General features: G+C 44.1%; 1 protein-coding gene across 1 annotated transcript; it reads left to right on the forward strand.

Moving 5' to 3' along the window:
- Positions 1–1,005: 1,005 nt before the first annotated feature.
- FAM166C (family with sequence similarity 166 member C) lies at positions 1,006–25,446 on the forward strand. The gene is made up of 4 exons (XM_054987710.1): positions 1,006–1,108; positions 6,251–6,524; positions 11,289–11,401; positions 24,728–25,446. Exons 1-4 carry the CDS (start codon positions 1,035–1,037, stop codon positions 24,870–24,872), a joined length of 606 nt encoding a protein of 201 aa, XP_054843685.1. The 5' UTR covers positions 1,006–1,034; the 3' UTR covers positions 24,873–25,446.
- The last annotated feature ends 47 nt before the right edge of the window (positions 25,447–25,493 follow it).

Raw genomic sequence — 25,493 nt, forward strand, 5'->3', positions numbered from 1 at the left:
TGGGCAAAACAGTGCACAATAAAAATGCATCTAACCACCTGTAATTTTCTTAGCACACTGCACGTTTTACTTTACAGAGTACTAATAAAATTCTAGCTCACCATAATATTTCCGTTGCCACAAATAAATAACAATATTGTTCATTTGTCTCTTGGTCAAACATGTAAAATGGAAAACAGGATATAAGGTATCTTGTGGTCAAAAGAAAACAAAACGTACCAGAGATGGATGTGCGGCACATGTGCCTTTAGCGCGGCTGCTCAGATGAATTTTTTTACTGTCTGCGGGATAGGGTTGCCAGCCTCCAGGTAGTGTCTCGAGATCTCCTGGAATTGCAACTGGTCTCCAGGCCACAGAGATCAGTTCACCTGGAGAAAATGGCTGCTTTGGGGGGTGGATTCTTATGGAATTATGCCATGCCAAGTCCTTTCCCCAAACCCCACTTTCTCCAGGTTTCACCCTCCAGATCTCCAGGAATTTCCCAACTTGGAGCTGGCAACCCTAGTGTGGGACGAACCTGGCCGCAAAAGACGGGCGACCCAGGTGCCAGACCCGAGGAGGGAAATCTCTCTCCTTCCAGGCCCGCACGGTTGCTAAGGCAACCCTGAGCGGCACCGTGAATATGTGGCAAGAAGGCCGCGGCAACGAGCAAAGGCGAAGAGCCGACGGGGCTTTTTCCCGCTCGGCTGCGATTTTTCGCGGCCCAGTGCGCGGGACGAAGTCTCCATGCAGCCCCTGGAAGCGTTTCCGTTGTACGACCGCAACCCTACATATACTTAACCTGGGAGCAAAGTTCTGTTGAACTCAGAAGGCGCTACAAGGCTTTTGGGGGCGAGGTGGGGTGTGTTTTACGCCAGGTGTGCTTCTCCTGACAGGTAGTGGGAAGTTGTACAGGAGGTCTGGGCGTCTGATCCGCCTCCAGGCTAGGCCCTCTGCGTTGCCATGGCGACGGGTATTGTGACCGCCGCGGCCTACCTTTCAGCCTGCCTGAGGTGCTGCCAAGCCTCGCTGTCTTCTCGGTCCTTGTCGGAGCCATGGCCTCGCGCAGCGCCGGGACCCTCCTGACCCAGAACAACGCGGTCTACGTGCCGCCGGGGCTCATGCCGGGGTGGGTGCTTCGTGAAGGAAACCTACGATTGTTTAGCGAAGCGGTGCCTGGGCAAGGGTTGATGGTTGGGGGGTTGGGGGGGGCTTCCCTAAGTTAGCCGCCGTTAGCCGTCCTGTGTCCTTAGTAGCGACCCACCATGCAGAAGCAGTTCAATAGGTTCACCTTTCCACGGCCCCTCTTTTCATGCCCTTATGGCTTTACCTGTTGAATTTCTGCTGCCAGGAGCTGGCAACCCTACTTGTCTGGTCTGTAGCAGCAAAGGGGTGTCTGCCCTGTAGCATTGCATGCTGATTCAAAAAGTCCTTCAGAAGATAGGAACTGTAAATGGAGGAACCAGAACTTCTCCTGTCTGATGACCTCTTTCCAGGCAAATTGCTATGTTCTGTGTAAGATATGGTACATTCCTCAGGGCTACTATACCGGGGAAGTGGGGAGGAGAGAAGAAGAAAATGATTGTCCTTTAAAAATATTATAAGCCAGAAGCCCTTGTGGTCAAAAGGCAGGACAGAAATCTCAAGAATTGAATAGGAATGGGGGAGAGGAGGAGAAGCCTGTCACAGTATGTGTAATCCTCAATATGCATGATCTGTTTTGATTTAGAAGAATAATGTATGGTGCTGTGTATATGATTCAAAGTGATCATATTTTACATGGGTTATTCAGAAGAATGCTGTGCTCTTCAGAAGGTAAAGGCAGTCTGCACATGTTCAGAGGAACTCAGAATTCCTGGAGGAAAAAGGCATGTTCCCCTCCCATAAGAAGAGCCCTACTGAATCAGACCATTGGCCCATCTGTTCCACAATCCTGTCTCACACAGTAGCCAACCGGTTGTTATGGAGGGCCAACAACCAGGCATAGAGGCTCAGTGATGTTGCCTCCTGGCACTGGTATTCAGAGGTTTGGTGCCCCTGAATGTGGAGGTTCCTCTTAGTCTCTATGGTTAGTTACTAACTATGGTTCGTCTATGCCTGTGGCCATCACTACATCCTTTGGCAATGAATTCCTTAGTATAATCAATTGTTGTGTAAAGTATTTCCTTTTGTCCTTCCTGAATATACTGCCTATCAACTGTATTGGATGGCCTCAAATTATAATATTTTGGGAAAGGGAGAAAAAGTTCTTTTTCTCTATTCTCTCTACCCAGGCATAATTTTATAAACCTTTATCATGCCCCCCCCCTAAGTCATCTATTTTCTAAACTGAAAAGTCCCAGGCTCTTCAGCCTTTCCTCATAGGAAAGGTGCTCCAACCCCCTAATCCTCTTGGTCACCCTCTTTTTTACATTTTCCAGCTCTGCAATGTCCTTTTTGAGGTATGTTGACCAGAACTGCAGACAGTATTCCATATAAGGCTGCACCATAGATCTATACAGGAGCATTATAATATTGGCCATTTTGATTCGGTTTCGTTTTCTCAGCCATGCCGGACGCTCCTCTCGGCTGGTCTGGGAGGAAACGACCGGGCACCCTGACCGGGCGGCTGACCCGCAAGGATTAGCCCCCAGGACTCCCAGGGAGGGAGCCAGGGTCCGGGACGCGGCGGGAAGAACTCCCCGAAATCAATGCGGGGGGGGAATTGCCCGTTTGTCCCTATGGAGGCCGGCAGATGTGCGCGGCGCCTCGAGTGCCGCCGGGCAACGAGAAACGGCAAGTAAAAGAAACAGGCGGAAGCCTGTAAACAAGCGAATCCCTTCTGTTCTACAAGCGTTTGTGAAGGAGAGGTTGATCTGAAGAAGACTCGCTCTTCCCCTTCGTTGAGTTCCAGAATTTTGTTGGCGCCCCCCCCCCCCCAAATGGCAGCAAAGAGGCAAAGTCCCGCTCTCGGTAAGTCAATCTCGGCTACCTTGCAGAAGGGGGAGTCGCTCGAAGAGTTGGTACGCAGGGCGGTGGTGGAAGCTATAAAACCCTTTGTTGACAAGCTGAACGAAACTGATCAAAGGGTGGGCTTAATTGAAAGCGAGGTGAAAACCATTAAGGCAGCAGCGGGGGGGGCAGAAAAGTCTGCTCTGGAAAGTGCGTCACTTGTGAAGGCTACAAAAAAGGACCTGAAGTTGGTGGAGAACCAGCTGATCGGGCTACAGGTGGAACGAACGCAGACAATTTTGCGTCTCCAAAACGTGAAAGAGGAGGAAAATGAGGATCTGTGGGATTTGGTCTCGGAATTACTGGCAACACCCGCGAGGACGACTAAAGAAGAGGTTAAAAGCGCCATTTTGGAGGTCCGTCGGGCTTCTTCAAAATATGCAACAAAGCGACAGTTGCCTCGTGAGATCATTATTGACTTTTCATCTAAAAAGATTCGGGACACCATCCTATATAACTCATACAATGCGGATTTGGACTTTATGGGTTTGAAAGTCAAGATTTTGAAGGACGTTCCATTTCTAGTCCGGAAACGGCGTTTTAAATATAAAAAGTTTGTAGCACTTCTGAGGGACCATGGAATAAAGTACAAATGGTTATTCCCGGAAGGAATATGGTTCAGATATAAAGATCAGGCCTATAAGATATTATCAGAAGATCAACTAAAGGATTTTGAGAATAAAAACCCAGAACTCTGCTGCACCAAGAACGAAGAAAAGGAGGAGCCGGAGGGGGGGGGGAGGAGGAGAGCATCGCAACAGCAGTTGCACAGAGAGAATTGCGTCCGGGACCTAGAAGGGGGAGGAAAGTTTAACCAGAATTTGAAATGTTTATTCTCTGTATGATTAACCACTCCATCATTATTTTATGGAGCTATTTTTGTATTGACAGTATGAAGGGAAACATTGAAGTGTAGTGTTTAGTGTTTGTAGTTCATTCCCCCCCTTTTCTTTTTCCACCCCCCCTTTGTCCCTTCCCTCTCCCCTTTCCTTGTGATAGTTTTGTGTAGTGTTTAAAAAAAATAAAAATAAAAAAAAATAATATTGGCCATTTTATTTTCAGTCCTTTCCCTATGAATCTGCAGTACACTGCAGTACGCTTTTAGGTTGATCCCAAGACTTTTACCCTCTCACTCTCAGCAAGTTCAGATTCCATTAGCATATATGTAAAGTTGGGATTTTTGGTTCCAACGTCCATCACCTTATACTTACGTGCATGGCACTTTATTTGCCACGTTGTTGCCCACTCACCCAAGTTTTGAGATCCTCCTAGAGCTCTTTACAGTCAGGTTTGGTTTTCACCATCCTGAGTAATTTTTTGTCATCTGCAAACTTGGCCACTACACTGCTCATCCTCAGATCCAGATCATTTATGAACAAATTAAATAGCACTAGCCCGGTACTGATTCATGTGGGATCCCACTGCTTACTTTCCTCCATTGCGAGAACTATTCATTAATTCCTTCACTTTGCTTCCTTTTGTTTCACCAATTTTTAATCCATGAGTTGACCCGTCCTCTTATCCCATGACTGCTAAGCTTGCTAAGGATTCTTTGGTAAGGTACCTTGTCAAAAGCCTTTTGAAAATCTGTGCATATATTGTTTACCTGCTTGCCATTATTTCCACGTTTGTTCACTTTCTCAAACAACTCCAAAAGATTGGTGAGGCAGGACTTTCCTTTTCAGAAGCCGTGCTGATTTTCCCTCTGCATGCTTTGTTTGTATATGTGCTAATAATTCTGTCTTTGATTACAGCTTCTACAAGTATGTGAGGCTGACTGACTTATAGTTTCCTTGTTCCTCTCTGGATCCCTTTTTAAAAATTGGTGTAACATTTGCTACTCTCCAGTTTTTTGGTATAGTAGCTGATTTTAGTGATAAATTACATATATGGGTTAGTAGATCCACTGTCCCCAAACCCTTATATAGCTCACACTAGCCTGGAAACATCGCCATCACAAATCATAATAGCCACCTCCCAACTCACATTGTCAGCCACTACTATACCTCATTCCCACACTTTGCATTCTATTGCACCTGCCTTTTTTAATAAAATACTTAGATATTGCACTTTCATTAGGTTCAGTTGTGTCTGAGATCAAATGAGAAAAAATACAAATTAACAGTCTTCTGTTTGTTGGTAGTAGTATGACCATTGGGCACCATGTACTGCCCTCAGGGTGTGATCTGAAGGTACATGGTAGGCAGTGCCATCTTAAGTAGGCTTACAATCCTGCTCAGGTCTAATCAGTGGAACTTACTCCCAGGAATGTGTTCTCACGATTGCACTGATCTCAGCCTTGTTAAAGCTAAGCAGGTTTCGTAAGTGCCTGAATGGAATAGCTCCTGGGAATGCTGTGTGTGTCGTTTTAAATTCCATAACAGAAGAAACATGGTATGCAAACATAATTAATAGATAAACTTAGTCACTACAAGTTTGGGCTCAAAAATATGAGATAAGCTGCTAATATGAAGTTGAAGTACTTTAGATTTGGGGACAGTATTTTGGGTATTATGGATGAGGTGAGACATTGTTCTCCTAATTGTTTATTTGGCTTCATTTATATCCCATCTTTCTCCCCAGTGGGTACCCGAAGAGACCTACATCGTTGTCCTCCACTCTATCCTCATTACAACCCTATGAGTTAGGTTAGTCTTGAGAGTACGTGACTGGCCTAAGGTTACTCAGCAAGTCTCCATGGCAGAGTGGGAATTTGAATCTGGGTCTCTTAAATGCTAATCTGGCACTCTCACCACTATATCACACTGGCTGTCCGTGCTGAATGCTATCTAATTGAATTGTCTGTTTAATCAAGTAGTTTGTTTACATTCATATTTGTACAGAAGAAGTGAAATAAAGCTTTTGTTTTTATTATAAATAAATGATATTATCATCTGAAGCATTCCTTAGCTTCAGTTCTGCATCTTCAAAATTGGAATAATAATCATTTTCCTCGTGTGGTTGTTGTGGAGACAAAGGAGATACGGATTACAATGCCCCTGTCCCTGTGTTCCTTAGAAGTACTAAAGAAATAATTAGATCCAGAGGAGTTAGCCGTGTTAGTATGCAGTAGCAAAATAGAAAAGAGTCCAATAGCACCTTTAAGACTAACCAACTTTACTGTGGCATAAGTTTTCAAGAACCACAGCTCTCTTCATCAGATGCATGCATCTGACAAAGAGAGCTGGACTCTTCTATAAAGAAATAATTAAAAAATAATGAAAATAATTTGGATCTCTTATTTCCAAGTTTCATAAATCTTGTTGTTTCCTCACTCCAGATACCATGGGCATGTCCCCAATGTTGTATATTCCTTTGGTGATACATATGGAAATGCCACTATGAAATATTTACAAGACTTCCGCAATGCAGCCATGAAAACCAGCTGCAGTCCTTACAGCAAGGGGGGTCAGTTCCCCACTCTCTTCTCTTCTGACCCAGAGTTGGTGATTGGGGCAAGGGCAAGGGGCTGGGACAGATGGCTGCACACTCCTAACTACTCTCGCTTCAATCTGGATTTTAATCGCTCAGCAGAACTAAAGGAGTTCCACAAGGTAAGGCAACCTTTGTGGCAGCACCCTCTCCTGTGTGGTTATTTACTCATATCACCATTTGTTCTGCTTTTAATCAGTTACTGCTTTTTGATCTTAGTGTGTGATATTGCAGAGAACACTGAACTGGCACGACTGCTCTCAAACAGCTTTCAGTCAATCAACTGCTTTATACAATAAGCAGAATCAAGTGGTTAAGATTTTTCTGAAAGGTACAATTTCTTATTGCAGGAGTATGTATTGTATATGGGGGGAGTTATTTGTATAGATAATGACAAATGGAGAAAAAACAACCCCGCAGAACAAGGGTAACCAAGGAGGATGGAACAAGGAAAGAAAATAGTGAAATGGTAGAATGTGACTAAAAATAAGAAATATACCTGTATAAATTTTAATAATCAGAAATAATTAAATATACAAGTATAATAGTATATTTTTGTTAACATATTTACAGAACCAAAAACTATTACAATGTTTACAATGATTACATTGTAATCAGTAAAGGCCTTTTCAGTGGTATGAAAATTTCGCAAACAGTACTTCATCAATATACAAAAATCAAACATACATGACCTAGCACACAATAGACACTGAGATGACATTTGAACCAACCTGGAGTGAATTCAATAGAATTCTGTCCCAGAACAGCATGAAATAAAGTCAGCACAATGCATCTAAAAAGGAGTAGTTGTTCCTTTGCCCATACATCATATAGCCAGGACAAGAATATAAAGTTCAAAGATGGAGTGCTGGATAATTTGCTTTTCTCCAACTCTCTACAATGAATTTATCTTCTCTTGTTCTTTCTACATTTCTCCCTTCACTTATGCTGCACTTTATAACATCAGAAATGGGCGCTGCAACAGGTATGAAGTGTCCATCTTCAGAGAACCCTTCCACATTGGTTTAGCTGCATGTTTGCCAAGAAATCTCTGTGCAGAGGATTCTGGTGTGGGACATGACCTTGAGTATACATTCAGTTCATATGGAGCACAGCTAAGGCTTTTAGATAGCCGTTTCCGTTTGTGGAGAGCATGTCCTAGAATTCGCTGCTCATTCTCACAAGGAAGCTTGGTAATAATAGATAAGCTGTCTTTCAGGAAGGTTTCTTTGCATTTATTGTTGACTGCCTGATAGATTCTTAAAGTATTCCTGGAAAAGTTTGGAAAACACTAGGCTATATGACTCCAAGCCCTTACCTGGAAAGCCCAGGAAAGCCTGATCTCATCAGATCTCAGAAGCTAATCAGGATGGCCCTGGTTAGTAATTGGATTGGGTGGGCAGTAGCAGAACAACTGCAGGTATTCCTGGAAGATGCCTCTATCCTGGATCCATTCCAGATCAGCTTCCAACCGGGCCATGGAACGGAGACGGCACTGGTCACCTTGACAGATGACCTCCGTAGGCACTTGGATTAGGGTGAGTCGGTGCTGCTGTTATTGCTAGATCTCATGGCAGCATTCAACATGGTTGACTGAGTTGTTGATCCACTGCCTCGCCAATGTGGAGATACGTCGGTCTGCCTTGCAATGGCTGATCTCTTTTCTCCACGGTCAGGGACAGAGGGTGGCACTGGGGGAGCAGACATCACCACGCCACCCATTGGTATGCGGTGTCCCTCAGGGGGCAAAACTCTCCCCTATACTATTTAATATTTATATGAGCCACCTCACCCAACTGGTTCGGAGAGTTATATCTACTGTTAAATGGTTGACCGGATGCCACCCTAGACATTTTGGCCAGGGCCCTTGGAGCTGTGACTAGATGGTTAAAATAGAATCGACTGGTTGAATCCCATGAAGACAGGGATTTGGGCCGTGGGCTGACAAATTTGGGAATTCAGCTCCCATCCTTGGTTGGGGCACTGTTACCACCTATGCTGGCGTTGAGGAGCTTGGGCACGGTCCTGGATGGCAGGACCCAGGTTATGGCAGTTGCAAAATTGGCATTTTTCTATCTCCACCAGACCAAGCAGCTTATTCCCTATCTCGTGCCTTGCGACCTAGCTACAGTGATCCAGGCAACAGTCTTCTCCAGATTAGATTACTGCAACTTGCTCTATGCAGGGCTGCCCTTGAGACTAATCTAGAAGTTGCAGCTGGTCCAAATTGTAATGACAGGGACCCTCACTGGGACTCTGGTTAGGATGCATATAAGACCTATTCTGTGTCAGCTGCACTGGCTTCCATTCGCGTTCCAGGTCAAGTTCAAGGTACTGGTTATGATGTTTAAAACAGACTGGAACCAACATACCTGCAGGACTGTCTCTTGCCATATGTTCCCCAGAGGGCACTTCGTTCTGCTGACAAACACCTTTTGTTGGCCCCTGGCCCCAGGGACATTCGCCTGGCCTCGACCAGAGCCAGAGCCTTTTTGGCCCTGGCACTAGCCTGGGGGAACTCCCTCTGCCGAAAGTAGGGCTCTGCAGGACTTGTTGCAGTTCCTCAGGGCCTGTAAGACACATGTTCTGCCAGACCTATGGTTGTGACTGAGGCTTGGCGAACTGTCCAACTGTCCCCCACCACTGTGATCTGTGGTATACCTGTTACTAACATCAGATATCATCTGCCTGCCCTACCCTATAACATCTCGAGTGATGGGGTGTATTTTGAACACTGATAGCCGTCTTGGGTAACCTGTTTTAACTTGATAATGTGACTGTTTTTACTTCTATGTGATGATGGAGAGTGTCCTCAAGTCATAGCTGACTTATGGTGACCCCTGGTGGGGTTTTCATGGCAAGAAACTCACAGAGGTGGTTTGCCATTGCCTGCCTCTGCAGCCCTGGCCTTAGTTGGAGGTCTCCCATCCAATTACCCACCAAGGCTGACCCTGCTTAGCTTCTGAGATCTGACGAGATCAGGCTTACCTGGGCTATCCAGGTCAGGGCCTGTACTGTTTTTTAAATTGTTTTATTGTTATTATAGTGTTGCAACCAGCCCTGAGCCCGCTTGCAGGGAAGGCAGGTAAAAATCAAATCAATTAAATTAATTAACAAAGACCAGGGTTGCAGAGGCAGGCAATGGCAAACTGCCTCTGTTAGTCACTTGCCATGAAAACCCACCAGGTGTCACCATGAGTCAACTATGCCTTGAGGGCAGGATTTCATTTCATATGATTCCTAAGGTCATCAGAAGAATCCTGTGGGATCAGACCAAGGATCCATCTGCCTCCTGCTTTCAACAGTAGCCAGACAGGTGCCTCCTGGAAACCCGCAAGCAAGGTGTTCCCATTCTGTCTTTCTGATCTCTTTGTTCTCTGCATGTGTGGTGGTGTGTCCGTGGCTCCTAATCATTTTATTTGTGCTTCGGAATAATTAGAGCAGTAACAGAAGGGATGCTCTTGAGCACATTTGTGAGATCAAGAGTGTGTGGGCGTGTTGTGGGAGAGTGGTGCTTTGTGCACAAATGGCCATGTCTGCTGGTAAGCCATGCTGCCTTGTTGAATCCAGAAACAGGCCCTCAGCCAGGTCCTGCTGTGCTGAGCTCAGCTTAATTCTCCTGCTTTTCAGAACTAGAAGAAGGGGTATGTGTGTGTCTCCTTTTCCAATTTACCGTGAGTCCACAGCAGTTACATGAGCTATAAATAATTAACAGTGGGTTGCCAAAATTAATGAGTCGAGAACAGACACTGTTTATTCAGATCATCTTATTTATTAGTGCTGATGGCGTGGAGGATGGTTGAGGAAACTTTCATGAAAGTAGTTTTTGTAGTTTCCCTAAAAAGTTCCCTATGGCTTTTGTGAATGAATTCTCTGCTCACACAGTTTACAGGTCGTTTGCCAAACTGAAGTTTGACCTTCTTATGAGCAAACTGCCCGCTACATTCAAATACAGTAATGAAACCCCACCTCTTAAAACAAATGAAAAGTAACCTTCAGAGGCTGTTATTTTGAGTGGAAGAGGAGTCAAAATGATGGGTGCTTAACTCTTTCCTTGCAAGCTGTTTTTCTGGTCAAAATATGTGAATATTAACGGTGCTGATTTCTTGCTTTCTCTGCTCCTCTTCTCTCTCAGCCCCTTCTGTCTGTAGGTTCTATGTGATGACAGGTTTTTTACACTTCTGAGGAACAGGAACAGACACGTTTCATAACACCTCAGCTGTTCAACCACTGTCTAGGAAGAGCTCCTTTCAATTGACTGAGTCTGGACTCAGTCTGATATCTCATTTGTCTTTCTAAAAACTTGGCCTTACTCTTACTGATTATCCGAATTGGCTTTGAGTTTGAAAACAGATGAAGTTTAAAGGAGCCAGAAGCCATCTGGTTGAACATTGCCTTTTCAGAAAGGCATGGCCATCTATCTACTTGCCCACTTCAGATGATCCTATGCTGCATAAGCCATACTGTGCCGTAAACAGAAAGGACTCTATAGAATGCATAGCTCTGTCTTGGGCCTATAGAAGGTGGCCTCTTAGACCACACACAGTCCACCAGTCATGGATCAGACCTGTTTTTGATGTCTACATGAGATTCCAAAAATAAGCACCTATTAGGCCATAGTTCATACCTGGTTGGATGCATTTGATTTGGTAAATGACTCAAGCAAAAGGGTCAAGACCCATTGCAATGGAATGGAAAAAATGATTTGTTATTACTTGGATTTGGGGATGGAGGGAATTGTCCTTTCTAAATATGGGCATAAACTCTATCCTCTGGGTCATTTGAAAGGAACATTATACTGGATCCACTCAAGGTGTCCATAACATTGAGAAGCCTAACCCTATGTCAGCAGGAAAGCCTCTGACCAGTTTGTATTTCTCCTGTAGCTTTCCCAAATGCATCGTGATTATTACAGAGATAAGACCGGGACAGTGCATCGGAATCCGTATTTTGTGCTGCCTGTGAAAGAGAAGGACAAGTACCCTCACCCCCTTGATCTGTGAGTCTTGTGGGCAAATGGAGGAGTGAGGAGGGGCCGGTGTCAACTTCTTGTTTGGTTACAAGATCCTCTTTGAGACTCAGCTAATTTCCTTATCAAAAAGGATTGTAGATTCAGGGCAACTCACCTGACCCAATTACGACAAAAACAGCCTTTGTTATTATCGCACTGTATGTAATCATATAGAATACAATCATCGCAAAGACATTCAAGGCTAGAGCTGTTGGGGGGCAGCAGCAGTGATATGAATCAGGCCATCACATCATTTTCACAATATCTGTTGTTGCTCCACTTTCCCCTCCCTACCACTACCCAGGACAAAAATGCAGGCGCTTGGATGGCATTAGCGTGTTTCCCATACAGGGCAAAGCAGCCTGGGGATAGGGAACTGAGCATGAAAACAGGAAGGAGGTGGAAGGGTTTTAGCCTCTCACGATAGTCCCAGTCCAAATTGAGGGGCCTCTAAGGCTGCTGTTTACCGTTTCTAGATGAGTGGATCTGTTGATAGATCTCCCATTGTCATATCTAATTTTGCTAGGGTTGCTAACAGACCTGTAAGGGGGGGGGGCAGGAAATCCCTATTCCTTTAGTAGAGGCTTAGTGGGATGTTATTTTCCTCCATGCTATGAAAAGTCTCAGTTGCCCATTTCTACACATTAAGTGTCTGTTAAAGGATAGGATATTTGTCTTCAGGCCAGCTGGCAACTACTGTAGGGCCAGTTTGGCCCTACAGACCAATTCCATTTGCTGAGATCAACCATTAGTTTCCTCAAGACAGTGGGCATTCTAGATGTTGTAAGTCTTTTTGGCACTGATTTTGTTGCTGTTGTTGCCCTTAAAGAGGGTGGTGGAAGTGACTGTATGCCAAGCTACAAGTGACGCCTTACACAGGTTGGACACTTGTCAGCTTACCTCAAGTTTTGATGGGAAATGCAGGCATCCTGGTTTTACAGCTTGGCTCTCCATTACAGCTGCAAGACCAGGATGCCTACATTTCCCATCAAAACTTGAGGTAAGCTGACAAGTGTCCAACCTGTGTAAGGTGTCACTTGTAGCTTGGCATACAGTCACTTCCACCACCCTCTTTAGGCGTCACTTGTAGTTTGGCTCTGTGTTTTATGCTATGCCTAACTCCCCTGCCACTTTTCATCAAAGGAAACACCTCAAAGAGGCTTTCCAATTTGGAGGAATAGACCAGTAAGGAAGGGGTTATTTGGAATCTGGAAGTGTGATGGTGTTGTCATCATCCATGTGTGGAATTTAATTTTGCTCTTTGTTTTGCTTTAGGTCTGACTTTTAGCTGTTTCTAAAATGCATCCCAACACAACAGCATGGTAACCCACTCACAAATTTCTCTCTGTTCTTCAAGAAAGCCTCTTCTTTTTCATTCCACATATCGCACGCTTCAGATTGCTGTCATAAGATATTGGGAGAGGCTTTACAGCTTAATTACTTTCTAAATCCCTCCAAAGAAATTGTGTTTACTGGCAATGATGGATGAGGTATCTGAAGCTTGCAGGAGTCATTTGTGCTGGGGAAAACCCATTTTTGTGCATGTTCAGAGAGTGAGCTTGAAAGTGTTACCCACTTTTTGACCTTATCTTGCTTGTGAGGTGAGGTAGAGTGGATGGACTGCAGCTCACATCCTTGTGATTTGGGGTGATGAATGAAATCCCCATTTCATACTGGTAGTGAACTGAAAGGGTGGGGGGAAATTCTAAGGATTAGAGCCCCAGCGTTGGAAGGGACCTTGTACTAAAATGGCAATCATATTGTTTGCTTATGTATTTTTCAAAGAAGTAGAATAGATCCCTTTCATTTAGGGCCAAAGTAGACATGAGGGTGGCAGATCAGTAAGTTTAAACCTGATTCGCCCCAGTGACTTCCAAAGAGGTGTGTGCCTGTTATTTGGTAGCAAAAAGTTTAGGCTAATGAGAAGTGCAGAACCTTCCTTTGAGGTTTGCATCCTTGCATTCGGACCCCTAGGTGTTTTTGTCCTCAGCCAAGGTTTGATCCTGGAAGTGACTTGAGCATAAAATAAAGCACTTACAGAAAGAGGTTCTAGGCAAGAACTGGTTCTGAATTCCTCACCTGTGTACCTTTTTGCTGTTAAAATTGAACCCTGTTGTTCACATCTCTATATGATCGGAAAAAATCTGGGTTTCAGAGACAAAGTGGTATCATAGTTAGTTTGTTGCATTAAGACTTTGGAAACCCAGCTTCAGATTCCTACTCAGCACTAAACGCCACGTTATGTTTTATATAAGTTGCTACTGGGGACTGACAAACATACTGCGGCTACCAATCCCTGGTGACACCTCCCATATAAAAGCTCTATGGGGACCAATTCAGATTAGGCCTGTGGCATAGGCTCCTGCCTTCCCTTCCAAATGTCCCAGGGAAGGCAGAGGGAGGCATTCTTTGCCCTGCCATGGAGCTGCACGTGCAAGCATTCAGTAAAGAGCACCTCCCTCTCCCCCCCTTGGCCATTTTAGCTTTGGAAAATGGTGTGTTAGGAACCTGTCTTCCTCTCATGCCACAGTCCTTATCCAAATCAAGCCCTGCTGCATTTTTACAAGAGAGTTGCCATCGGGGACTGGCAGCTTCTGTAGGGCAGGCAACTTGTGGAAAATGTAATGTGTAGTTTGGATCAGTCTTAACATTTGCCGTCTGACTTTGAGCCAGTCACTTTCTCTCAGCCTAACTTACTTCACAAGGTTGTTGGGAGGATAACAGGTGGAGGGGGAGCCATAACACCCTAAGCTTCTTTGAGAAAGAGCAGTATAAATATGTAAAAAGTAAAAAGAACAAACGCATAGATATTTCTTACTTATTGAGTTTGATACAAACATGGCTGTATTGTTGTGTTTCCTGGTAATGACTGCTTTGTTGCAAGCAAATGTTAACAGTGCAGTCCTAAGCAGGGTTATACTCTTCTAAGCCCACTGACTTCAATAGATTTAGAGGGTATATTTCTACTTAATGTTTCTCTGTAAGTGGATATACACACTTTTTCCTTTGCATCTGACCTCCCTGATGCTGTTCATCACTACCGCACACTTCAGGGATTCTAGACGCATGATACTGTCACAAACAGAAGTCAGGAATCCTGGCCTGGGGACAGTCAGCTGGGGGAGGGAGTGGGAGGAGGAAAACAGCAAACGGGGAAGGGTTAAACATCATTTTGCCTGCTTGCTGCTGCTTTCCTGCAAGTCATCCTCTCCTAATGCCTCTTTGTAGCTGAGAAGCATCAACTAGCCACTTGACTGCACAAGATGTCTAGTAATGTGTGGTTCCAACCAAAGAGCACTCGCGTTAATGTGTAAGCATGCCCTGGTCAATCAAAGACTACTATATAAAAGTCATTAGGCACCTTGCTCAGGGGACATCTTTCTTGTTTGTATTTGCAAAGAACTGTTCTCTGAGATTGTTTCCTTTGACTTTCTGAATGCAATTTGAATATGTAACCCAAAAGCGAACATGTTATTCGAAAAGAATGTAAAAGGCTATGTAAAATGTCTCTCCTTCACTATCAGTTGCTTATTTCCTTGATGATGGATTGCTTTGAATAAAATTTGCCATGCTTTACTTGCAGCACTTGATGTACCTGCGTGTCCTTTCATAAGGAGAGCAACCTATGAACCCTTGATTGCAAAAATATGCCGTGTCTGTAACACAAATGGTGGGCCTTCCTCTGCATCAGTGTGTGAATGATGAATCAGACGAAGCATGGACACTAGGGATTTTTTTGCTGCAGTCCTGGGTTTCAGGCATCTCTGGAAAAGATTGCTATCGGATTCAGTAAGGTTTTTAATGCAAGATAAATAACCCTCTAATGTATATTTTTAATATCTCATTGGAGAGTCAGCTAATTTGCATTAAACAATCAAAGTGATGGGGAAAATGGTATCTTTACTCCTTGGATTCATCTAAGATCAATAGATGATCTGCAATCCAACAAAAGGACATAGGATTGAATCCCAAGAGGAAAAGAGAGATTGGATCCTGGTTGGGGCTAAACTTGGGAAAATCTAACATCCCTCATTAAGCAGTATGTGGACTTTTTATCTTCCAGCACCATATGACTGAAATGGTGAGGTGGTGCATGCTGCTCCGGGTATGGCCTGGCTCTGTGTGTTGCTTGTGCTGTGGAAAGAGAGGGTTCCACAAGCAGATGGTGCTGTAGGGCTCTGTTTGAATTGTTCTAGAGAATGTCTAAATATTCAAATTCTTGGGATGATACTAAGCCTGAAGAAGTTGCATCTCCTGTTGTGTAGTGCATTTGGGCCCAACAATGTGTACAGAATTCAGAAGTGACACTCATTAGCCCCACATATTAACTTTTACTGAGGTGTTTCTTGAGAAGCAATAAATGGGAAATAGCTTAAGAATGCGTAGGAAGGTAATTTCAAGACTGTTTGTCTCAGCCATGTGTTTCATTAAATCATCTCAGAGCGTGCTGAATACATGTCTAGGAACTAACAGAGATGTTACATTTGTGACATTGAGCTGTATTCATATCTGGGAAAGTGAAGTGTGGGCAAAAGGCAAATGGGCCAAAGATGGAAGAAGATGAAAGTGACTGATCAATGAGCATGCAAGAGAAAGGAAAAATGGTAGGCAAAATCCAATATGTCACTCACTTGTCACTTTCGTCTTCATACCGTAAGCCCTAGTGACCAAGAAGCCTATCTGCTTACTGTACCTCCAGCACTGAATGCCTCTTGCAGTCTAGCTGGGATCTTCAATAAATAACAATGAGTTGCTCTGTCCTCTGCATCAAAGGACGATGCAGTTTATTGTTGATGGAGTCTTGATGTGCTCTGAGTCAGTTGAGTGCTCCAACTTCCTCCAAATGTCATTTGGGCACTCAGCGTGTTGCTCTTTTTGCTGTTTGCAGTATGTTTGCTTGTTCAAATAGTAAGGTGATTTTACACATCAGATGGTGGGTGGAGTTGGGTTCTTACTGCATGAATTGGCACCATGAGAAGACTTTCTAAAAAGGGTTATTGGCCCAATGCTCCAAATAGTCATGCTTGAAATTTAGTGCATGGACTCCGGTGCCAGGGCTACTATGATGGTAGAGCGTTGTGTCTTGCTGATCGTTGTGTCTTGCTGATCGTTGATAGGTTGCAGAGCTTTTCTGGCTGAGATCCTGTGCCTTTATCCGCTGTACGAGTGGGGAAAACTTATCTGGCAAAGCTCTTCGTGCTTGGTCTTCATGCTTTGCTACTCAGCCGTTTAAGGCCTGCCAGAAATCAGCCTCAGTAATCCTTAGCCCCACAATTGCGCTTGACTGCAGCAAAGTTTCTTGATGATGCTTGTGAAGGAAAGATGAGACAAGGCAGCAAGGCCGTTTTCCAATTGTAAAAAAAAAATGATGTGCCTGTCCAGGGTAGTTAAATAATGCATGCGGCATTGCCTGTCATTTCAAAGTGGCTTTTAATGGTGCCGTCTCCAGGGCATGTTGGCATTAATCATGAATGATCAGCGCTCAGAAGCATTTTCTAGGGCACGGTGCTCTGTCATGGACTGTAGTTACCTTTTTGGATTCCTGCTGGCAGGAAGTGGCTGTGTGTTTTCCCTCCTCTGTGCTCAGAGAGGGCAGTCTGTCTCTGCTGTTGCAGCTGACAGACAAGGCTGCCTTGGGAACAGCTTTGCTCCTCAGCAGTGGCCAGGAATCAGAGATGAGGTGGAAGCCAAATGCTGCTGGGAGAGCAACAGGAAGGCATATGCAACAGGCAAGGGATTTGTACAATGTGGCATAATGTGGAGGATATGGATAGAAGAGGGGGGGAAATCTCTTATAACATTAGAACTCAGGGATTGGCAGCAGATTCAGGCCCAAGAAAGAAAGAATCCCTTCACACAGTGCAGAACTTATTTGTGGGAAATCATCACTACCAGATAGGATGGTGGCCCTCCCCTCCTCCAGGAAGGGGCTGTGGCTTAATGGTAGCACATCTGCTTTGCATACAGAAGGTCCCTGCTTCAATCTCTGGCATCTTCAGTGATTATCTTGTCAGCTTCCTCAGGCAGGATCCTGAAGAGGTGACATAAAAATATTTTAAATAAATAAAAAGGATCAAGTAGTAAATGATGTAAAAGACTGCTACGGGAGACCCCAGAGAGCCTCTGCCGGGCAGAGTAGACAGTATTGACTGTGATGGGCCGAGAGTCTGACTCAGTATAAGGAAGTTTCACATGCTCATGTGTGTCCACTAGCTTTGATGGTTTTCAACAGACATTGAACAAATCTACCCAAAGGGTAAATCTATGAGCAGCTAATAGACGTGATAGCAAAATGAAATCTCCATGTAGAATAGCAGTATACCTTTGAAAACCAATTGCTGGGGACATGCAAGAGGGATGGCTGGTGCATTGACGCTCTATTTGTGGACTTTCTGGAAGCATTTGGTCACTGTTGGAAAGATGATGCTGAACCATTAGGGTTCCTATGGGCAAAATGCTTAGTGAACTTTTGTCTTAGTTGAGGTCATGGCTGGAGGAGTGGCAACAGGACCAGGGGTGAAAAGTGAAGGGGAAGCCTTGTTGTTCTCATGGAAACTACCACTACTGGTAATAGAAAACACAAATCCGACCTGAGTCAGATCATTGGACCCTCTCGTTCAATACCACCTGTGCAGATGCACCCTATATAATTTCCCTTGGAATGATTTATAATCACCAATTCGGGGCCAGGAAAGAATTTTCGGGGCTCAGAGTGGCCATTTTTGCTGTCCCCTGTCAAGAGTGCTTTGGTTTGCATATGGGTGTCCCTTGGAGTGCCTGACATCCTTCCATAGTGCCCTTCTACTTTGCCTGCAGCTTATTTTGGTTTGATTGTGAGAGTTAATTGGTTGGTGGCTGAGTCAGTTCTGCAGCAGGGCAGTTGGACAAGATAGTTATTGATCCCTTCCAATGGTATGTTTTTATGAGGTGGAATGGGATAGGAATTGAGGTGGAGACACCATCAAGGAGCTGCTGGTCTGGCACAGAGGTGAAAATGAATAGTGAGGAAATAGGGTTGACAAGCAATCAACCCTCAGTTGTCAGAGCTGATAGTCGAGAGATTGTATGTGAAGTTTTTTGAACACTATATAAATTCTCTGAAATGCTTTTGACACTACATGCATTTGGTTTTGGATTTTGTCATGGACCAATGTGGCTACCTCTATTTTTTTTCTACTTTTTTTTTTCTACTCTGGAAATACCAGAATTTAGCCGATAAAAGAGAGGGACTCTACCAGGAAAGAAAACAACCTGTAAAGACACACTGAGACATACTTATCACTATTTATTTATATATTTCATTTATCTCCCACTTTTCTCCCTCATGGGACACAGCGTGATTTACATCCTCCCTTTCTCCATTCCATCTTCACAACAACCCTATGAGGCATGTTAGGCTGAATGTGCGTGACTGGCCCAAGGGTTACCCAGTAAGTTTCTGGGAAGAGTAGGGATTCAAGCCTGGGTCTCCCAGATCCTAGTCCCACACTCTCACCATCCTGGCTTATGTTTACTCTTTACTTAGTACATCAATTAAAATTAATCTCGGGTATTGTTAATATTCCACATCTTCCTTTGTGGTCTTTAAGGGACCTGTGTGTTCTATATGGTGTCAGAGAGACATTTGATTAACTACTTTTTTTTCACTTGGATGGCTTCCATTTTTTCAGCTCCTTCCAAGAATGCCATAGGTGCTTCCCGATACTAGCCACATCCTGTATCCATTAATTTTAGCTGAGCAGCTCTATGCAAGATGCAGACAATGAGGCCATAAAGTTGTGGTCTGTGGAAGATCTCCCCTCTCCGCCTTTAACATCTAGGCTGCTGAAGAGTTCTGGAGAACTTGAAAGCTGGCACCATGGGTTGTGTTATTTAGGTTGGTCCTAATAAAATGCATGACATGGCTTTTGTTTTTAGATTGATAAAAATGTTATATGCATTATTGACTGAAGAACAAGCCACAGGGTCAGGTGTGTTGGATTCGGTTCATGAGCTCTTGAGAAGGGCACACATCTGAACAGCGAAAAGTTGTAGCCAGACTGAGGGCCACTATCTTCTTCCCCAAACTCGCCCATTTCCCTATGCTTGCTGGCTAGTATGCCTAGAACTCTATGACTCTATAAGAATGCTCTAGCTTTGGATTTCCTGCACTGGACAACAGGATGGACTAGCTGACCTGTAAGGCTCCTTCCTACCCTTTGGCTTCCTATAGTCACAGGCACTTTTTTCATTCCAGGCTATTCCTATTTGCATCAAAGGGAAGTAAAAGGGCTTCCCAGAATTAACCATCACCTGTGGTCATTCTCCTAACAATCGATAGGTTATGGTTAAATATCCATGCACAATGGGAGACAGATTTTTATTCCCTACTTTTCATTTTCCCTTCCAAAATAAAATTTGGATTGATCCCATTTGCACTACGATTTCAGCAATTTTGGTGTACACATGCTAGGGTTGTTTGGACTATCTCATGAGGACTATGATTAAGAGGAAAAGCTAGGTGATGGATGTTGGTCCGTAGCAGAACTTAAAAGCCTAAAAACAAAAGCCAAAATAACGCTATGCTGGGTTGTATCCCATTGAAAAGATCTGCATGTGCCAAGTGTTGATTCCCCCTCTTGCAGCAGCCCTCCCGCCCTCCCCATGTTGCTCCTAAGGGGAGTCTTCTGTCCTCCAAGAACAGCATTTCAGGGGCATTTGGGGCTGCTTTGGGAGAGGGGAGGGGAGGCGAGAAAGTTGCATTTCTGTGCATGGAATTTAGGTGGGATCTAACCCATAGTGTGTAAGGTTTCAGGTTCTCTGGAGCTCTTATCAGGTTGGATGATGGGGGAAAGGAAAAGGATCTTTTGGACAAGATCTTAAAGCCTCATTGCCTGCATTCTTTGCTAGCTTCAGTGGACAGAGGGTCTGACTAGCTGATATCTGTTTGTGCTCTTGGTATGCTTGGAAGAAAATGCAAAAAATGGAAATCGTCCAGTTGAAAATATAACAACCAATACTGTCCCTCGTTAGTTCCTTGGAAGGGAATGCCCAAATCATTTTAAAGGCTGAAAATGAAGGTGAATGTAGTCCTTATATTAACAATGTTGGAGATTAATTGATGCAACAAATCAAGAGTTACTATATAAGCCATATAGTGGTGACTTAACTTAGTGAAACTTGCAAGGTTCTTTTTCTTCCAGTTTAAGAGTTCTTTTTGCTGTAGCAGTTAAATGCTGATATCCCCAAACTAGACCCAAAAAAGTAAGTAGCTGTGTTGGTCCATAGCAAATTCCAAAAACCAAAATCCATGTGATACCTTTTAGTGTTAAGAGTCACTAAAAGAACACAGTATGCCAGCTTTCAAGTTCACATGTTACTGTGATCCTGTGTTTTATGATCACCCTCTAGTGGAAGAAAAAGGCAGTTCCATACAGCTCTGTAATTAAGTGGAGAAATGAGAGCTGATTGTGAAACAAGAAACCGAAAGCAAAAAACAAAAAAGTGAATGATTCCATGGCACCAGCCCTTGTGTGTGCAGACTTTTTATGTAGCATGCCTTCTGCATGAGCTCTTGATTATTTGTGTATGTACATGTAGATACACACAAGAATCCTTTAGATCAGGGCTTTTTTCCTGGGAAAAGAGGTGGTGGAACTCAGTGGGTTGCCAGCACAGGGGGCAACTCCTGGTGAGAGGTGATGCCCCTGGTACCACATGCACATGTGCAAAGTGCGTGCACATTCCCAGAACCGCACAATGATGTCACTTTGGGTCAGCTGGAACAAGGGGGGAGTTTTTTAAAGTTTAAATCACCATTGGCAAAAATGGTCACATGGCCGGTGGCCCTGCCCCTTGATCTCCAGACAGAGGGGAGTTTAGCTCGCCCTGTGTACCACCAGCAGTGCGGAGGGCGATCTAAACTACCCTCTGTCTGGAGTTCAAGGGGCAGGGCCACCAGCCATGTGACCATTTTCAAGAGGTGCTGGAACTCCATTCTACCACGTTCCACCTGAAAAAAAAGCCCTGCTTTAGACACTGGACAGTGTGAAACCCTGCAAGGATAGCAACTTTCCATACCCCCAATGTCACACTTAAATTGGTTCATAGTTCTTTCAATTTAGGTTTGTGTCCCTATGTCCTTTGCTAACTATTATGAGTTCCTTCATCTTCCCACCTCCTCCTCTTGGAACATCAGAGAAACCCACAGCTAAAAGGAGGATGTTGTGAGTTGCCCCAAATACAGTTTTCTTCTGGACTGATTCAGTGGATGGAGTTTCTGTATGCCCATAGAATACCGGAGGGATTACATTCCTCTCGTGGCCTTGGCTTAGTGGGAGGGCATCTGCTTTGTATTCCCTGATCTTTGCAGCACCTCTTAAATGAACTCAGTTATTATGTGGGGAAGCGTTCTCTTTCTGCGACCCTGGAGAACTGCTGCCACTTAGAGTAAACAGCACTGAGCTAAACAGACCAATCGTCTGACTTGGTCCAAAGCAGCTTCATCCATCAATGACGTTTTGCATGTTTAAAACGGAAATCAGCAGCCACACTTACACAACATTGCTTCCCCAATCAGACTAGAACCCCCTGCATCTGTTTTAAACTTTCGACTAATAACATTTCTTTACTGCTTGGCTCAAGTACAATTACTAAGCAGGGCTAAAAAAACAAAATAAAAAGTTCAAAAATTCCTTTTGTGCAGGCCCTTCCAAGGAGTCTGAAATGATGCAGAATGTATGCTCACCCCGCCCCCCTCTGAATCACTCAGTCCATCTTGTGTGCAGTCATCCTCCCAAAGACACGCATCTTTTAAAATCTAAAATGTTTCTAACCAGGTTAGCTTCCTGTCTTCAGGCTTCTGGACTAACTAGAGCTGGACAAGTTATGAGTTTTTTTTATTTATTTAAAATATTGATACCCCTCTGCAAACTCAAGACAGCTAACAAAACAGCAGAAGGTGCTGGACACAGACAGCACAAGTGTTCAACAACTCAAAACCAACAGATTTAAAACACAGAATAACCCCCAAGATACCTTTGCCAGGCAATGCAGAACAAATGAGAATCACCACAAATGGCTAAGGCTCTAGTCTTAGGCACTTTATCTGAGAGTAAGCTCCGTTGAACACCATGAATCTTATTTAATAATAATAATTATAATATAATCTATTTATATACTACCATTCAGGATGACTTAACACTCACTCAGAGTGGTTTACAAAGTATGTCATTATTATCCCCACAACAAAACACCCTGAGAGGTGGGTGGGGCTGAAAGAGCTCCAGAGAGCTGTGACGAGCCCAAAGTCACCCAGCTGGCTTCAAGTGGAGGAGTGGGGAATCAAACCCAGCTCTCCAGATTAGAGTCCCACGCTCTTAACCACTACACCAAACTGGCTCTCCATAAACCTGCATAGAATTAAGCTGCATGTTAAGTCAGAACAACTGGGGCCAAGAGGAGGGAATTTTCTCTTTGGTGAAAACTGTCTTTTTATAACTGTCTTGCAGGGGGTCTTCTACTGCCATTTGCCCTGCAGGCCTGAATCTGGAGCTGGTTTAGGGCCTTGGCAACCTGTTCCTACTCAGAGAGTCTTTAAAAGCTCCCCTTGGTCCACCGGTGCTAAATCAGCCCTGATTATTTTTAATAGAATCATAGGGTTGGAAGGAATCTAGTCCAACCCCCTGCACAATGCAGGAAATTCACAACTATCCCCCCTCAACTGCCCCAGCGACCCCTGCTCCATGCCCAGAGGTAGTGGTAATGAACAAAGAACTGTATGCAGACCACGTTGCCCAGCTAATATATCTTTAAAATGATTAATAGCAATAATTTCCCCTTAAAAACTAGAGAATAAAGGTGTCTGCGTTTGGAACATTGGTTCTCCATGTGCTAGCCAAAACAAATCACCCAGAAAATTGTCAGATTTCATGTTCCCAAATTATTCTGCGCTGTCTAGACTACACCAAGAGCATGTTTGCCAGGATTACACCTTTTGTGTGCAGTGCCTGCTTTCTTTCACAATGCCTAACCCTGAATCTTTTCTCTGGTTGGATTTTTTAAAAAATCTCTTGTGAGCCAGGAGTACTTGAAGCAAATTCAGAAAACTAATTTCCAAGAAAAATAAAAAGACCTCTGAAAACAGCCAGAAACTTGTTGGTTGTAACTGTAAATCAATATGAAGAGACCTGAAGGTCTGCTCAATTTGGATTTTATGGGCACCTTAGAAGGCGTTTTGGAAAAGGTGGGAAGCAAAAACAGGGTAAACAAGTTATGCGGGGGGGGGGGAGGCATTGCTTCGTATGTTGTATGGTATTATCTGTCATTTCTAAATATGAGCTTTTAAAATGAAATGTAACTTTCTGCTATTTTGATTGCCCGTTAAATGTCGACTTTAAACAAATAAAGCCAACTTCCTAAAACCAGAGGGTTTTATGGTGATGCATAGTGTGAATAAAGTTCATAGAGAGAATTTTTTCACCCTATATTAGAATGGACCAGTGAAGTTGAAGGGCAATAGATTAGATTTGGAATAAGGAACTACTTCTCTTAGTGCATAAATAAATTATAGGACTCACAAAAAGTAGTGATGGCTACTTAGATAACTTTTGATGGGGATAAGAGAAGGTAATGGGGGTGAGGTCCATGACAGCTAAATGGAGCCTCCATATTCCAAGGCAGTATATCAATACTAGTAGCAAGGTCGGACAAGGAAAGGGAGACTTCGGTTTTGCTATGCCTGCCGGTGGACTTTGCAAAAGTCATGGTTGGGCACTATAGGAAACAGGATGCTGAACTAGATGGACAATCATTCTAATCTAGAAGGGATCTTTGTATGTTCTTAGATTCTTGTGTGCTGCCTTAAGTGCTTTAGCTGATATCAGTTATACATTCTTAAATCAATAAATATAATTATGTATTGAGACTTTAGGTGGGGCCTGGAGCTATGCTGGAATTACAGTTTATCTCCACACTGCAGAGATTAGTTCCCCTGGAGAAAATGGCTGCTTTGGAGGGTGAACTCTATGGCATTATACCCTGCTGAAGTCTCTCCTGTCCCCAAGCCCCACCCTCCCCATCCTTCACCCGCAAATCCCCAGGAATTTTCCAACCAGGAGTTGGCAATCCTAATTGAGACCCATATGGGCTTTTTGTGGCAAAATGAATTGCCATTCAAGATCCATCTGGGAAAAAACTATGGGCCCTGTACCCTTCATGTATGCTAAGGAGGTCTTGGAGTTTCCACCTCGCTCAGTACTGCTGCAGTAGCATCTCTGATCCCAGCCGCTATAATGTAACCCTTTTCTCCATTCTGTGCTTGCTTCCCTCCTTTAGCCCACCTCTGAGTGCCAAAACCTTGTGGCACCTCCATCGGATTTCTCCAGAGAACCTGCGGACATACCAGACTTTCCCTTCAGGGAAGAGGGTGACCTCACAAGAGAGAGAGGTCCGAGACAGCTATTTCGAATACAGAGCCTGAGCAATGGCCTTTGGGCAGAAAGCTGAAGCAGAAAGAAGAAAGATCTGAGGGCAGGATATCATAAAGCAGACTTTTTCCTGACTGTGCCACTAAATCTTGCTGCCCAGCAATAGCCAGACAACAGGAACAATACCAATGGAAAGGTAGTCCAGTAATTAAATGCCCACCCCCATCTTCCATTTGCTCTATGCTGGCCTTAAACTCGGCTTTTACACCTTTTTCCATTCTGCTGCATCCACTTTCCGGTCCAGCCAAGCCAAAACGAAACCCTGACAACTGCTGCCCGCAACATTGATTTAGGGTTCAAAGAGAGGAGATCTTGTGGCTTGTTCCCTCCATTGAATACAGAGATTGCAAGCCTCACTTTGCCTTGGGCCCTGCAAGAAATAGAGTGGGGGTTTAACCCTTCAACCTCTGCTCAGTTTTGCAGTTTGAAACTGGTTCCACACTCTGCTACTAACTTTTGAAAAGGGAAAAGAGGTGTCCTTTATAAACAAATGTTCTAGTAATTGTCATCTGTTTGGGTGGGCTTGTTGGGAACATGGCTCAGTCTGGCTCCTTCTGAGCTGAGCTAGTGAATGGGTTTACAGTGTGTGTGCTGGAATTTCTAGCTAGCTAATA

Source organism: Eublepharis macularius, chromosome 1 (genome assembly GCF_028583425.1).
Source record: "Eublepharis macularius isolate TG4126 chromosome 1, MPM_Emac_v1.0, whole genome shotgun sequence".
Taxonomy (NCBI): domain Eukaryota; kingdom Metazoa; phylum Chordata; class Lepidosauria; order Squamata; family Eublepharidae; genus Eublepharis; species Eublepharis macularius.

Excerpts from the sequence above, each read along its gene's own strand:
- FAM166C (XM_054987710.1), top strand. The coding sequence starts at position 1,035 with ATGGCCTCGCGCAGCGCCGGGACCCTCCTGACCCAGAACAACGCGGTC. Across the intron at positions 6,525-11,288 it reads AACTAAAGGAGTTCCACAAG|CTTTCCCAAATGCATCGTGA; the intron begins GTAAGGCAACCT and ends TTTCTCCTGTAG. Across the intron at positions 11,402-24,727 it reads TACCCTCACCCCCTTGATCT|CCCACCTCTGAGTGCCAAAA; the intron begins GTGAGTCTTGTG and ends TCCCTCCTTTAG.